We start from the raw sequence: 17,903 nt of genomic DNA on the forward strand, positions 1-17,903 counted from the left end.
TCAATATAAATAAAAATGAAATTAATAAAAGTTACAGATAAAAATTGAAACAATGTCTTATACACCTGATGATAGGCTGATCAGCATATAACATTACACCATAGAAGTAGGCTTCGTTGTATATTTCATGTGTTTTCTGGAAAGTGTATTTCCAGTTTTATGACTATCAAGAATGAAACTGCAACTTTGTTTCACTTTCTTCTGTCCTATTTTTTCTGTAACTGTCTAAAATGTGTAATTATAAATTTACAAGTATATATTTCATATGATTATAATAGAAATTTATACCTTACAACAAAATAAATTTTCAGCAACCTTCTCCAATTTTTGACAATCACTCAATTAGTGAAGACTCCTAGGAATGAAATAAAGTTACCAAAATAAAATTTTCGTAGAACTTATCAAACTTGACCAATTCTATTAAATATGATGAATCAAAGCCAATTGTTTTTATCATTCAAAAACAATTGACTAATCAGTTACAATTGTACGTAATTTGCATGCATGGTTTGCAGGCTGCAGCAGAATATGTCATAAATTGGCTGACTTTTAGTATCACTAAACAATTGACACACCAAATTTTAGTGTCAGTTTAAATTCTGCACAATATTTACTGCTGATAGTTATCTAAATTAAAGAAAAACTTTAGATTTTTCCCTCCTTTGTAAAGAGGGAGAAAACATTGACTAATGTTTGGACCAATACAGTATTTACAGTGACTCTTGAATAACAATAATAATTTATTTATTATTTTCAATAAGTTCAGTTCTATTATATAAAACTTACATATTTAAATATATAAGTATATTGATGAATTGTGATTTGGATATTTTGTTATATTTTAGTAAATCAAATTTGATAAATTTCTTTTGTAGAGATTAGCAAGGCAGCTTCAGGAAAAAGAAAAACATAGGTTAGAAAGAAAAAGACTAGAATGGGAACTTCGACAAGTCGAAAAAGCTCGTTGTCAACAATCACCTACTAACATAAATAGGGAAAATGGTAAATATTTTATAAAATTATATATGTAAGTCTAGTTCAGATTTTAGCAAAGTAGTTTAAAAACTAAAAAATTTAAGCTTTAATATTATTAAATTCTTCATTGATAAATAAAAAAGTAGTAGTACTAATTGTCAGAGATTATGAATGATAATCATAATTATATTTGTATTTGTTATATTTGTGATAAAATTCAATGTTTCAATGTTCAAATTCAAAGTTTTTTTCTTGGAGTCCATACTTGTACAGGTAACCAAAAAAGTTCTGTCATTTTTTGTTGAAAGAAAACAAGCATAAAAATGTATAGCAAGTAACACAATTTATTCATCAAAATAACCACCCTCACATTCAATAACCTGTTCCCAATGGGAAACAAGCTTATAAATTCCATTTTTATAAAAGTCACGATTTTTAGAGTTGAAAAACTTCCCTAATTCCATTTCTATAACCTCTCTATTTCTAAACTGTCAATTTCGCAGATGATTATCTAGGCTTAAAAATAGGTGATAGTCAGAAGGGCTAATGTCAGGGAAATAAGGAGAGTGCAAAAGAGGTTCCCATCCAAGGGTCTGAATTGTGTCAGAGGTCACACGCGCAACATGATGTCTATAGCATTATTGTGTAGGAAAAGAACGCCTTTATGGTTCACTAAAGCTGGTGGTTTTTTCAAAAGTGATTGGTGAACTCAATGCAGTTGGTCACTGTAGACATTAGCAGTAATAGTCTGGCCAGATGGTATAAGTTCATAGTGAACAATTCCATTTGCAGTCCACCATATGCACAATATTGGCAGGTGCCAATTGATGAAGTATCCATTTACTGAGCTTGTAAACTTTCCCAAGACAATGCAAATGTAAACGGACAGTTTCATCACTTACGGAGAACCTTTGTGCTAACATCTGACAAGTTTGAACAGAATATTCTTCGATTGCAGCCTGTAATTCAACATCATTCTCATGGCGCATCTTTAAGCGACTCATTGCCGGAAGAAAATTTTGTAAACCATCTTTGGGTGGTGTGAGTGCTAACAGAACCTTGTCCAAAAGCCTGGCATATTTTTTGAGCCATTTGCACAGCACTTGTTCCAAGTTTAAATTCATACAACATACAAGCACGAATTACAGAGTTTGGAGTACTCATCTTCAAGTCAATTTTTATAATATTTAAGAGATAACCTTTCCACTTCTCTTTATATAAGGTGAGTCAGCATTAAATCTTGATTAACATATTGCTGGAATTTTAGTGTCATCTATTGTGTATTGCGTGTAACATTCTTTAAACTTTGTAGTTTCACAAAAAACAACAGAACTTTTTTGGTTACTTAATAATAAACTGTGTAATGTGATATATGTAATGCTTTCTTAAAATTAATTTATAAATCCTTTGATAACTTAGCATTTAGATTCTAAATTTAAATTTAGGAAGAATATTAAAATTCATTTTTTTTACACTAAAACTACTGTTTTCTTCATTGACATACAATATTATTTTAGTTTGATATACAAACTTGTTATTTTCTGTGCCATTTTTGATTTTATTACCAAAAATATTTTGATTATTTTAAGATTTTTTCATAAATTATTAATACAGGAAATTTTTATTTATTTTTTTACCTTTTAATCAATCACTAGACTATTTTAACTAATATGATTTCCAAATTTTTATTTACAAATCATATGCTGTTTATAGGGCCTTATTACTGTCTTGAAAATTAAGTTAGAAACACAAATTTAAAAAGCAAGTGAGTTTAATTTTATGTTTGATGTTAGCTCTTAATTTTTATTCTACACTCATTGAACTTTATACTTTTTTTCTTTTTAATTTTAACTGAAATTTTTGATTTTATTAGGAAATCAACACCTAATATTGAAATGTTCTAAACATGTCCATAGAAAAGTTCAGCATGCTTGCTGCTTAGTCTTCATAATAAACTAAGAGAAGAAAAAACTATGTAAAAGAATTCAGTCTAATTTTTATGAAATTTATGAAAACATAGTTTTATTCAGACCATTTTGTGAATGCATGTCAAAGAAGATTTCTGGATTTTTTAAAAATATCAATAATGAGTTGTTTAACTTTCCTGGCAACGTTTAAAACTGCATGTGTGGTGCCATCTGTTATGATATTTTATTATTAAAACCTTTTTATAATTTTATTTATAAAATGGCAAAAAGCTTAATGTTGAAGATAGGGATGGGTTTTATAAAAAATTGTAAATGCTAATAATGAGTAAAATTGTCATTAAGTCTAATCCTACTGGAGATACACATGACCCCCCTTTATCTCCCTCAAACAGGGTGAACAAAATTGTCCCGCTCCACACTAACATCCATACATACAGAAAAACCCTTGAATTTTTTTCATTTCTTGATGTTTCATGGTCCTGAGTCCAAAAATGTAAAAATCTTAGGGGGGGGTCATTTGTCAGATTGCCATACTTTTCCTCTGTTATATATAACAGCTGAGAAAGTAAAAATGAAGAAACAATGTAAAATACTAATTCATATTTCTCTACATGTAGGATTGAATGATACTGTAAAAGCATTTATAGAAATTATAGAATGCTGTAAAAAATTTTTGTATTTCTATTTATTTTCTTGCGTTATTATCAATAATTTTAACAGATGATAGTAGAATTCTATTTCATTGGCTGTTAATCAGAAAACATTTCTGATTAAATACTTTTGGTAACCTCACTTCAGCAGTTTGTTTTATTTTTGTTATAATAGTGCTAAGTTTCATGGACTTTCATGAAAATTGAAGAACATGTAGAAGATACATTTAAAGTGGTATTGAGCAATAAACTATATGAGCACCAGATTTTTTAAATAGCATTTATATTAATTGCAATCTTGTTTTATTAATATTTTATCACTAATTTACTTATTTAGTTGAAAAATAATTGGATTTTCTACATTGTTATCTGTTAAATTTAGTTATACATGTCATAGTGTATAAAGCAACTGTTTGTTTGTAACCATATTAATTTCTTGGTGATCAGAAAACAATGGTTTAAGCAAATATTTTATATAGTGAATTATGTTTTTAGATACTAGTTGAGTGTATTAAGTTAATGTTGTAAGACATTATAACTTTTTCCCATTTAAAATAATAGAAAAAAGTTTCTGGTTAATGTTTCACACAGAATATATAGTTTTAGGAAGGGATTACTGATATTAAATGGAGTATATCTGTATATATTAAAACCTATAAATAAATTTCCTTTATTAGTTTAATAAAGATTTGAATAGTAACAGTTTATAACAAATGAAAAACTTTTAATTTAAAATTTATTTATTTTTAGAATGCTCCACAAGAAATGAAGTTGAAACTGTCAGTAAATCATTTGCTAAAACACAAATTACTCCACCTGTGGATTTGCTTGCCAAAGAGGATAAAGACTCAGATCTCTCAGATTTCTGTTTAAAACCCCCACCAGGTCTCACAGATGATGAAATGAAGAAGTTTCAAGAAGAACAAGATGCAGTAAGTTTTTTTAAATGTTATCAATTTGTATTTTTTTTGTTAATAAAATAAAACAAAAAAGAAGTTAAGTTTAATTTACTAAAATGCAAATTAACTAAAAAACTTGTAAGAACCTAATTTTGGTGCAAACTTAATTCAAAAAAGTTATATGAAGATGAAATGATTTAAAGCAATTTAGTGTCATTGTCTTATTTTAAATATTAAATCTTGGTAAGTGTAATATATGTATGTAGTTGTGTGCTATGTAAGATAATTATATATTTATATAGACAGATAATTATTCTGTAGAAATATATTAAAATTCAGAGGTACATTTTCAATGAATGCATAATTAATTCATCAGTTAAACAACAGTTTTTGACTTACATTTTAATTTAAAAATTTTTCTACATAAAAACATAACATAAATAAAATAAATTTTAAATTGAATGAAATTTGTTATTGCAAAATTTGCATTGCTATAAGTGAAAATAGTCTGTTACTGTCATTTCATTTCCAGTTCCAAAGAATTCTTAAGTTCTTTCAAATTTATATACAATTTTAGAAAACTATATGAATATGAATCCCCATAAAATATACTAAGACTGAGCCATAATAAGGCAAAATATTCCAATGTAAGAGATCAGACATCATTTAGATCAACAAACGAAACAAAATCACATATGTCATAGACATAGCTGTTCCAAATACCCACAACATAAAAAATACACTGAAAAAATTACCAGTATTAAATGCTTTATTTCATGAGTGAGTTCCATCTGTTGAGAATGAATATGGTAAGTACTTATTATTTATCATGCCTGCAGTTCTTACTTGTACAGGTCATACCATATACTCTACATATGTATAAAAACATTAGAACTTTACAACAGCACATCACATTAATACTAGACTCATGACATATAGGAAATTCCTAAATACAGATATATATATGAACAGAATATAACCACAGTAACAAGTTTTCTGTATCTATGTCTTGATCTTGATGCAGCATAGCTCTGCACACTGGTATTAACTGACAGGATGGAATTCAAATACACAACAGACCACAGTCCAACAGAATTGGAATGTGGTCTGTGTGGTTTTGCCAAGAATACTATGTTAAGAAAGTTGCACATAGACTACAATATTCAAAGTTCCTATTTACTGTAGAGAATTAACATGTACTAAAATTGATTCAGTAAGCTAATAGGCTTCTAACTAGCTTACTGAAAGTACTTACATAAAAAGTAGAAATTACTTGAAATTTACTAGCTTTTGAGATAAAAGTTTAATTATTTGTGTCTAACATTAATTAAAATAAAGATTGACATACAGAAAAAGAAATGACACGAGATATAAAAATGTGTCTTTGATAGTTTCCAGAAAATTTGAATGATAGATGAATTTACATAATGAGTAAAACTTTTTACAATTATTAAAGGTATTTTTCAAAAAATTTAGATACAAAAAAATGTTGGATGACCTCATAATTGCTAAAATCATCAGATAATTACCAGCAGCAATATATAACTTATATTCTCTTTCAAATTGAGTATAAAACACATATAACCCATAGGTTATTTGTGGGAAATTTTGGCAAACAAATTTATACAGAAATATCAATGCAATTTTATCAACTGAGAAAATTTAAATAAAAATTTTTAGTTTTTATTCAAAAATGATTGTTACTAGTAATTTTAAATTTAAATTTTTTATTTTCAATACCTTCTTTAAAAATTTTGATTTTGTAGGGATGCTACTGTTTAAATATCTATTTTTTTAAGTTCAAATATATTTTAAAATTAATAACAAAAATGTATAATTTTTCACATAGGAATTGGCCAGGCTTTTGCAAGAACAAGAAACAAAAGTAAGTACTTGCTTTTTGAACCAACGTAATAATTATAGATGTTATTGACTTACATATATTTAATTGTTAATGTTTTTGTCAATGTGGTCTAATAAGGACAAAACTTAATTATTTTCAATGGAAAGTAATTTTAACAAAGTTGTAAACGTATGTAAAAATAATTTATGGTGATTTTTTATTCTTGTCTCTAAAAAAGTTGGTTTGAATTAAATTCAGATCATTTTATCTTCTGTTAAATGAAAGAGTGACATGATTTTTCATTAATATAATCATTTTTTAACACACTAATGCAATTACAGTAGAGCATTGATTATCCAAAACAACAGTTCGGGACTGGGGTTGTTCGGATAATCGATTTTTTGGATAACTGATTAATATATTTTTTTGTACATAATCTATCCCATGTTGAAATTCGTTCAAATCCTGGTGCGTCCTTAAGTACACGCTCATGGTCGCATCAGTGCTACCAGCTAAAACACGCACACCAACAAAAATAATATTGGAGTAGCCCAAGACATAGCCAAATATTGCAGCGCCATAGCACTAGCAGAAATTTAAATTTGCCAACTGGAACGCTTTCAGTTGATCAATATTTGGATAATCGATGCTCTACTGTACTGTACTTTATTTTTAAATATGAAGATTTTTTAAAATAAGGAAAACATTATTATTAAATTCAGAAAATGATGTAGGTTTTAAGTAGAGATAATGCACCTAAAAATTTCTTTAGGTAATTATTATTTTCTGGTTTAAAAACAGTTTTAAGCTTATCAGTTTTAATTTAATAGTATACAAAATTTTTATAGTAATTATTTGTACCACAATATTTAAAAAAACTAACATGTGCTTAAATCCTTGTAACACGACTCTATGTATTAGATCAACAGTACTTACTTGTAACACAATTGGGTGCAGGAAAGATCTTTAACTTGGAAAATGGTTTGGAAAAACATATTTTCAGTTAAAAATCTTTTCTGGACCCCTTTGTGTTGCAAGTGAGTAAATGTTACTTTTAAAAAATAAAGCTTTATAAGTCCAACTAGTATGTCACAATGTTTAATTTTTTTGATTCAGAGAAATCATACATTTAATTCCTAATAAAAAGTTAAGTATTATAGTAGTAATAAAAAATACAATGATACTCACTCATTTGAAATTCATATATACCAACAATAAAGTTGAATCTAATTTTAAGTATTTTTAAATACAGTGTAACCTCCATTAACAGACACTCCCACATAGTGGACACCTCTACTTAATGGAATTTTTACAATTCCTAGACCTTCCAAATAGAGCATCTATAATATTTACCTCTAAATAATAGACACCATCATCCATAATCTACCTTATGAAAACACAAAGTCCCGCCTTCAATATTCTGAAAGAATTTATTACATAGAAAATATTTTATAAAATTAAAACAAAGAATCAGTTCAAATAAACTTCATAGGATGAATTTTGACTGTAGGTGCCAAACAAAGATTGACTTAAAATAGGAATAGGGGAGGAGGGCAGGTTATAAAAAGTTAAATATTTTTTATCTGTTAGAGAAGACTAATCTGGTTAAGTTGTCAATTACCATTCATCATCACACATATTAATGCTATTAAACTTCTGTCTTATTGTTGGAATTAAGCTTATAAATGCTATTGTCTTAACCTTAAAGCTGTTTCTTTTTCATAACTACTGTGCTATGGTTCTTGTTGAATGAATGAATAACTTTGAGAAAGTTTATGGTTTCTTGGTACCATAAGCTTAACTCCAATAATAAGTTTGGAATTACCAAGCTTTCACCAATTGGAAATTAATTTCCAATTGGCAAAAGTTTAAAGAGTTCAAAGATTGTAATTATGAAGACAATTTGCTGACCACTTTAAAGGGTAGGAAGATATAGTTTTCTTGCATATATGACATCATTTATGATCTTAACAGCTTTGTGGTAGCTAAAGTTATTTTTAATAAGTCATTTATTGAAAAAAACAAAAATGTTTGAAAAATGACACCTATTTGATAACTACAAAATAGACAAATCACTATATTGATTTTTATTAGTTGCTTAGATTGTAAATGACATTATAAATGCAAGAATACCAAATACATTTCTTACCCCTTGAAGTGGCTAGCAAATCATCTTTGTAACTCAACATTCAAACTCTCGTCACCTAAACAGACCTTCGTTCATACTTCTGTTCATAATAACAGTTTCAGTTTTCTTTTTTGTTACTTCCACTCAGGTCATTTTTGATGAATTAATAATTAATGTGATTTCTACAGCTGAAAATGAAAAGATAAATAATATACTTAGTATATATAATTAAAATATATATAATGTACACTTTTTGGTATTTTCACATTCCTAACACAAATTTGATGTGTTTGCAATTCAGTGTATTCTTCACTTTAGAATGACCAGGTTAAAATACAATATGGCTGCCAGCATGTACCTTCAAATAGCGGACAAACTTCTTAGTCTTGATGGTCTCTGCTATTTGGAGATTATATAAAAAGATAATTCAAACAATTAGATAAGATTATGTATGAAATAGTTATGTATAAATTGAAGAGATATTTATCACAATAAATTTTATAAAACTATGTATATTGAAATAATTTTTCTGACCTACAAAATATTTTTATATAGAGACGTGGCCCAAATTTTAAAGACAGACAGCTTGCTATTGAAGCACAAGATAGAGAATTAGCAAGAGTGTTACAAGAGCAAGAAAGAGCAAAAGCAAAGAAAGCCAGGGAGAAGGCCCGACAAAAAGCAATGTTACAGCAACAGCAACAACAGCAAGAGATGGTAAGCACAAATGAAATAAAAATTTAATAATTTTTTTACTAATTATGGATTGATGATTTTACTTTTATAGGAAACAATTGAAGAAGTTAGCAGCACTTCTCCAGATTCGAAAGATGGACTTGATCATCCAAATTTAGACCATAGACTTCATCAGGAAATGGATAGGAGGTATTATGAAAATTATTTATATTTAAATGTGCATAATATCATGATAGTGTTCAGAATCATTGTACATAGCTATCACTATACAATGATTTTGTAAATTATGCTAATTAATCATTTTTTCTTAAATTGAACAAATTTTAATTGCATTACATTTAAATATATTATAATCTAGAGTTAAGTTGTATTAATTTACAGTTTGATTTTCCAGAAATTTCAATTTATTATGTTGCAAAATAAAAGTCTGGTTTTTAAAAATTTTCATATTTAAAATAATGATAAGGCATTAAACAATAAATCATTTGATGCCTAATTGCTATATTAAATATAAATTTTGTATGATTGTAGTAGGAAAAAAAGTATAGTCATTATCGTATTCATGAACAAAATGACTGACTAAGCTATATAAGTCTGCAAGATTGTAAATATTTGGTTTTTCTAAAATGCATGTTTTTGTGAAACTTTTCTAATATCTGTAATATATCATTATATTATGTTTCCTTTACTAATTTAATAATTATGTGAAGTGCAAATATAAGCAATAATAATTATTTGATGTTTACATATTTATAAATGTAAACATCAAATAATTGTCATTTTTTATTTACATTTCTTATTTAGTTCTGTCATTTAATTTGTCTGTGTTTTTTACTGTTAATTATACAAGAGTTTTCTGTATCCTCCTATCTGATTAAGTGGGATAAATTTTCATATAAAGTCTACATATCTGAATCCTTTTAGAAATGCTTTTCTCTAGGTTCTAGCTTACCCTTAGTAAACAAATTTAATGTATTCTCTTTAATTTTTTTGCACGATTTATCATTCAACAAGTAAAGAAATACACTACAGTCCAGTCTATTAAAAAGTTATTTATACCGAATTAGAAACTATTACATATTATATATATAAAATTATATTATAAACTTAAATTTGCTGGATATATATTGCTTAATATGTAAGATGTTACATAATAAGAGAGAAAACACTAGGCTGAAAAAATTTACAATCAAAAAATAATTTAAGACAGCATTTGAAAGCTGCAAATTTAAAGCTCATAATATGATAAAAATGAACTGAGTTATGAGAATATAATTTAGAATATTTTAAGTTAAATGTTCTTTTTTAATTAAGAAGTTTTCTTCATTTGTTAAATAATAAACAAATAAATTTCATAAAATACTATTTGCTTTTTGATATGTAACAACAATCAACCTTGCTTGCATAATTATGTAAATAATTTAATGTTTCTTGGAAAGTTGCTTTACAAACTAATAAGAAAAAAATTAAGCATTTTCATTTTTCCAATAATTACTTCTTATACTATTTTTTATTAGTATTACCTTGTATGCTTTGTTTAATTATGTTTTTCAACACTGTTGTGGAAGTGAAGATTGACTAATTTTGTAATGTGATTTTCTGATAGAAATTTCCAAGTTTTTATTTGGATATATATGTACACAACAGTAGAAGATGGAACAGTAATCTAATTGTTATAGCTGATTAATTTAATAAGGCAAATTTGTTGTCTGTCACACATTATTAGAGTGTACATTATTGCTTAGAGAGCTGTATAATATAATAAAAACTAATTGTTAAATTAAATAGTTATCTTTAAATAATTTATTAAAATTATTTAAGATAACTATTTAATTTCTTATTTTTATTGGTTAGACATTAATCATTAATGTTCACTTTTGCTTTCTTATGACTTCATAATAATTAAGGATAAACAAAGTTTTTTAAAACATAAAAACATATTTAAAAAATAATTTTATAAATTCATGATTACCTAGTGTTTAATTTTATCTTAAAATATAGCTTTTAAATTTGATTTGTAAAATAATTCTACAAATATATAATTACTAAGAAAACAAGATTATATCATTTAAATTATAAAACAAGAAAATAATTGATAAATTAAGTTATATAATAAGAAAACATTGTTTTTAAAATACTAATTATTCATTGAATTGAATTGTTAGATACAAAGAGCAAAAATTATAAAGCAAACAGAAGTTTCAGTGCCTAAAAATTAGTACATTTGTTTTTATTACCTATCAAGACAGTAAATAAATATTAAGTAAATACTATATATTTACATATAATGCATCTAAACATCTATATTGTAGCTTTATTGATGATGATGATGAAGCATCCACTTCTGGATTACCAAATAAAGCTGTTCATAACATTGCCATGGTAATTGATCCAACATATAATCGTCAGAAAGCACAAAGTCTTGGAAGTCCTCAGAATTCATTATGTAATACTCCCACATCATCACCAAATAGGGCTGTTCCCCAGTGTCCAGGTATTAAATTATATTTTTTTATTTTTATTTTCTGATTAGTTAGAGTTCTAATAAGATGAAATTTAAATACAAATTTAAGGAGAAAGTATTGACTACTAAAAAACAATAACAAATCAGAGATAGAAGGATACAATATAGCCTTTATTATAGGTTTTATTTAATGGCTGTATATGGTAATGAGTTTGTCAGTTTTATTTTATTTATTTTACTTATTTCTAAGATTACAGACAATACCTTTCAAATGTTCATGAATATAATCACAATTAACAATTTTGTAATATTTTAAAGAAATAATTTTGTAATAACTAATTTATTGTAATTTCAGACATAAAAACTTAAATTCAAGTATATGCAATATAAACAAATATTAATTATTAAAGCATCTTGGCTGAAAATTTTGAGAAAAATGCAAAAGTTTTTAATTAAAATTTTATGTTCAAAGTAACTGTTTAAAAATTTAGAATTGTATATTAAAATTAAATTCTTTAAAGTTTATTTTTTAAAAATAATTACTATTTTGGCTTTTAATATCTAATAATTTTGTGAGAGAAATATAAAATTACAAAGAGGAAACAGTTGTAAGTGCAATAATTAGTTAATTGCTACCTACCTAATATTTGGATTATTGGTTAACAAAATTATTTTGTGAGCACAAAATTGTTTTTATGTTCTAAACAAATTTTTAAAATGAACAATGTGTCTCATATTGTTTACAAAATATTTTCATTGCACTTTCATTTATTAAATCTTTGAAAATATCAAAGTTCTTTTTAAGAATTATAAGAAAACTAAAATAATATATATATGCAATATGATGATCTAAATTTTAAGAAGTTTTTATATATTCTCTTTGTTAATTAATTAATTAACAAATATAGTCCCTAGCAAAAAGTATTTGAATATGAATAACATATACTGCAATTTACCATTAGATCGTGTTTATTTAAATGAAAATAAAAAAAACAAATATCATCAGTGGATACATAATTAATAAATAAATATTGTATGTGTGTGTGTGTGTGTATTCACACACACTAAAGATTATTTTTAATTACAAACTGTGAATGGTGCACAAAGAAAAAGGAAAAATTAAACTGAAAGGTAAAGTATCTCATTAGATCATCTCCATAACAATGCAAATTCTACTTGCATTAAAGAATACAACTTTCTTTTAGTTGTCAGTATCCCAACTTGTATGTTTGTGGCCTAATGTAAATGGCATTAGCATTGTTTCTATTATTTTGTCATATATGGAAAATCTCATTTCATTTAATCTGTTGAGAATTGTGTGATCCGATACATGGATCCAATACTTTCCATTCTGCATTCAATTGCTTTGAAGATGCTCTTTTCATTTTCATGCAAATTTTCTTCAGGATGTGATTTTTCATTTCAAATGTTATTTTTGGTTTTAAACTGTATCTCTTGAAATCTTTTTTGTATAATTGACTGTTGAAAGAGAACATACAATAATTTTTGGAATTTCTCTCTGTTTTACCATTTTTAATAATTGAAGAATTTATTTTATCAGTTTAAAACATAAAATGTTTTAAACTGATAAAACATAACATATGATCATATAACACAAACATATGATCATAAAACAAAACATATGATCAGGGTGTAGTATCAGTTTAAAACATAAAATGTTTTAAACTGATACTACACCCTGATCATATGCATAAATACATAAATTGTAATCAATATTTCATGTGGGATGCAAATCATAGAGTATTTCATAGCTTGTTCTAACTTCTTCCAGTGATTTGTATGTTTAAAACTTATTTTCCAGATATTTTAAATTTCAATCTAATTTCCCTTACTTTTTCTTTACTTATCATTTCAAATTTGTGAATAAAAGCATTATTTTTGTGTGTTTGTGTGTATAATGTATCCATTGATATTATTGCTTTTTTTCTCTCTAAATAAATGCAGTTTAATAGTAAACTGCAGTGTTCATGTTCAAATACTTTTTTGCCAATGATTGTATTTTCAAAAAACTTAATAAGTAAGAAAAATATATTATTTGTATACATCAAATTTCTGTTTTTTCTGAACTGTTTAAACTGTACTAATAACTAAAATATAAATTTTCATCTACAATTACATATCTTCTATTATCAGGACTTATTATACTGGCTTTACAGATAATGCTACAAAGTCCTGATAATAGAAGATACATAATTGTAGACGAAAATTTATATTTTAGTAAGACAAGGACATTGAGGCATTTTAAATTGTACTAATAACTATTGATTATATTTATCCAGTGTTATTACTGATATCTTTGTATAGATTGTGTTACCATCAGCAATCAGCATATTCAAAACATTAAATATTTTAATTTTCTTCATTTTTAGAAAATAGTTACCAAACAAAAAATGAAACTGTAATGTATATGAAATATATATTGTTTTTAAATATATTATTTATAACAAAACTTTTTAATGTTTATTAATAAAATAACAACATACACACGTGATTATGGTCATTCTTTCATATAATAATAATTTTTGCTTAATCATCATTTTACCTGCATCATTATAATCTCTTATTTAGTAAATAATGTGGTAAAATAAGTTTTTCAAGTATGAGATTATATTGTATCTAAAATTCAGATGTTTATTTTCCTACAAAGATTAGTTATAATTAACAAATTATTTCTATTATTTATTGTATTTGTTCTTTTATGGTAATTGTTTAGTGGTAGAACATGAAATACTGTGAACAATAATGTGAACAAATTTAATGAAAAATATACATGTAATCTGCTTTTAGTTTGTGGTATAGACTGTCATGCAGTTATACTAGTTAACATTTCCTTACAGAATATTTTGATTTTGTAAACTGAAAACTCCATATTGAAATCAGTTTCTATTTATAATATTTAGAAAGTTTAGAATAAATTTGGCTATATTACTTTACAACATTCCCTTATTAGCATAATTCCAAATTTTGAAGTCCTTTGAATATAGTTTAAGGAATATTTCATTTACCGATTATTGTAAAATCAGTTGAACAGTTCTTCTATTCTTACAATTAATGTGTTTATGATTTAAAAGAAAGTTTAAAAAGAAATGAATATTATGAGTATAAAGTGATTAGCTAAACAAGCACTCCAGTTTTCAACAAGCCAGAAAACATCCAAAAAATCTAATTACAGTTTAGAGACATGTTTAAAAATGAATTGCAATTTAAAAAGTTCTTATTTAAGTAATGTTCTACACATTCAAATGGAGTAACTTGTTTGGAATGCTGCAATTTGAACATTCATTAAACTGTAAAGGTCTGGCAATGGAATGATGAACATACTGAAAACATTAACCATTCATTTAATAAATAATATATTCTGGCTTCTTAACTCAAGTGCTTGTTTAGCTAATCACTTTATCCTCATGGAGCCAATGTATTCTCAGAATCATTAATATAATATATATACTGTAATACTAAAAATAGGTCTCTCTTGTAATTCTTAAAATTAATTTGATAAAGTATAATGTAAATAGTTTCATTAACTTTTGCTATTTTTTAATATTTTTTTAAATTTTAGGCGATTCTTTAATTAACTGTGGTGTTAATAATGGATATTTTGAGTGTGGTGAAGAAGAAGAATGTGAAGGAGCAGTTCCACCTTATATGCCCATTCAAGGACAACGTAGGACATCATCTTTAGATAAAGCAAAGAAAAAGAAAAAAGAAAAAGATGGTTGTAAGACTCAGTAACATATTTGATTATGGTTACGTTTGAAAAAATATTTTTTCAATAGTTCATTATGTGAAAGAAAATTTTAAAAACCTAGTCAAAAAAAATTTTCTTCTCTTTGTTTGAAAATTATCCAAATAAGTGAAATTTGTTGACCAGATGATAAAATCCATCATTGTTTTATTATTATTATTATNCAAAGAGAAGACCAATAAGTTATTATTATTATTATTATTATTATTATAAATATATAAATAAGTATATTATATATTATGCATATTACTGTAAAAGAATATAACATATATTATGCATTGGAAATGAATCTCCCTTTCCACAATTTTTATAAAAGGTACGTCCATATGTTTAAAATATTTAAAAATAGTTTACAGATAACTCAGCAAATGTAAGCTGTAATAAGTCATAGCATATCAAAATGAAATCCATTAAATGTAATTTTTAAATATTGAAATTTACATCATATTTTGAAAATATTTAAGGGAAAAAAAATAGTTTTATTTTTAATACTTTGACTTTTACTTTCCTGATGACAGTTAGAAGTAAAAAAAAAAAAAAAATAGTAATATATCATCCCTAACTGTATTTATTAATAGGAAAAGATTGTCTTATAATGGAAAATGAGAAATTCCACATTTTTAAAATTATTGTATATTGAAATAGATCTTACATATCTTTGTGGATGTTTCTATGTTTTGATGATATCGCATTCACATTATTGATATTTTTTCTATCTGCCAATTCATTTAAAATAAAAATGATAATACTGGGCTGTAAAATTAGTCAAAACTCAGAGAAACATACTCACAGGCTGTCAATTAAAATTTATATTTTTGAACAGATTGATAGAAAATTTAAATAATCCTAATCCTTTTAAATATTTAACAATAAAATTTGATATTATTTTCCAATAATACAACACAAGCAAACAAGAAGTAAAGATATACAAGTGGAATAAAATGTTAGCAAGCGTTAAATTAACAATAAACTATTTTCTTATGATGAAAATATTTTGGTAAAACTCGGCACTCAAAGTAGAGATTATTCAAGCATCATTAATGTTTTATGATAGGCTCAGTTTATAACTTTTTCATTCAGCTACACAGATTTGTTTTTTTTTTTTTTTCTTTTCTAATTTATATATTTTAAGAGTAGGCAGCTCTAATCCGAATAAATAGTATCATTTAAGGCAGTTAAAAATTTGTAATTTTACTCATTTTTTTGTATCATACTCATTACAAAAGTCACTATTATATATTATATTATTTAAATTATCTTCGTTATTTTTAATAAATTGATTTAATGATGATAAGATTCCATTTATCCATTGTTATGGTATAACTCATACTTTTTTTAGATCAGATTGCTTAGATATTTGGTCTAGATCTGAAGTGTCAAAGTAAATTAGGATCGATCATCTATAATTTATGTTTTTATTATTTTTACAATTTACTGCTGGACTGATAAATTAAACTAAATTAAGTAAAAAATGGAAACTAGACTTTGCCTTAATTTTTTTTTGTATGTAATTCCTTAGCAATAATTTTCTTTTTTATCAAAAGAAACATATATGCAATTATTTGTTAATTTTTTATAATTTTACAGGTCAGTATTTTTAGATAATAGATTTTTCCCTGTTTTAAATTGTTCCAATTTTTAAATACTTTATATAAGAAAAAAAAATCAAATTATTTTTAATTGTAAATTNTAAAACTGTCTTTTCAATTAAAAATGAAGGAAAAAAAAAAAGTTGTTTGCTGTCTGATTTTTTTCTTTTACATTTCATCAGCAATTCATGCACATTTTTTCATTATTAATGGGGAGGAATGGCAAAAGTAGTTGGCTAAGGAGGAGAAGATCAGCTCTACTTGTTTAGACTACTACCAAAAAATTAATTGTTAAACAAGACTTTTTATTTGCAGTGTATTTTCTAAACTACAAGTGTCATAGAATGTAATAGGCACTTTTCCAGAACATTTTACCAGTATAAACTTTTAAGACTCACAAGTTAGTGCTGTATGCCACTGTGTAGTCTAAAAAGTAACTACAGTATATTTTGGACTTCGTGTTTGATTATACAGTATTTTACATTCTTAAACCTAAACACCTATTACTGTTATATCTTATTACTGTAGTACAGTACTTTAACGCAATGAAAGCAAAATATGATTTAGTATAACGGTTCTTCTGTTCTATAAACTTTCTTGAGGGTTCGGATAATATCTAACTTTTGGGATAATCTTTTAAAAGGAAATTTTTTCCGGGAGTACCCAGAACTAAAGAACAGTAAAATTTTCCTACTTTAAATGATTTTATTTTTACAGTGTGTGTTACTGTATATAATGGGAAAAAATATATTTAAAATGTGTTAAAATCATAGATTAAATTAAACAGAAAACAGACAGTAAAAAAAATTTTTTCACAAATGATTTTGCTCTTGCCGAAATGCAAAATTTAGTTGAAAATTTATGAGACAGTCTGGATTCGGCATTTAAAAAAGGGGGGATTAGTATGTATCGTTTTTTATTTTTGACTCTGTCCAGTGAGCACTTAGGGGGTTTTTTAATCATGC

The 17,903-nt window shown here is 25.6% G+C and overlaps 1 protein-coding gene across 1 annotated transcript in view; it reads left to right on the forward strand.

The window, feature by feature from the left end:
* LOC111626081 (trichohyalin-like) overlaps window positions 1-15,366 on the forward strand; it is a 55,655-nt gene extending 40,289 nt beyond the window's left edge. The window contains exons 10-16 of the mRNA XM_023369364.1: window positions 876-1,002; window positions 4,304-4,485; window positions 6,302-6,337; window positions 8,979-9,140; window positions 9,211-9,308; window positions 11,432-11,613; window positions 15,164-15,366. Of these exons, the coding sequence (XP_023225132.1) occupies window positions 876-1,002; window positions 4,304-4,485; window positions 6,302-6,337; window positions 8,979-9,140; window positions 9,211-9,308; window positions 11,432-11,613; window positions 15,164-15,336 (960 nt within the window). The 3' untranslated portion in view covers window positions 15,337-15,366. The remainder of the gene's footprint in view (window positions 1-875; window positions 1,003-4,303; window positions 4,486-6,301; window positions 6,338-8,978; window positions 9,141-9,210; window positions 9,309-11,431; window positions 11,614-15,163) is intronic.
* The last annotated feature ends 2,537 nt before the right edge of the window (window positions 15,367-17,903 follow it).

Source organism: Centruroides sculpturatus, unplaced genomic scaffold (genome assembly GCF_000671375.1).
Source record: "Centruroides sculpturatus isolate CEXI.00-Female unplaced genomic scaffold, Cexi_2.0 scaffold350, whole genome shotgun sequence".
Lineage (NCBI taxonomy): Eukaryota > Metazoa > Arthropoda > Arachnida > Scorpiones > Buthidae > Centruroides > Centruroides sculpturatus.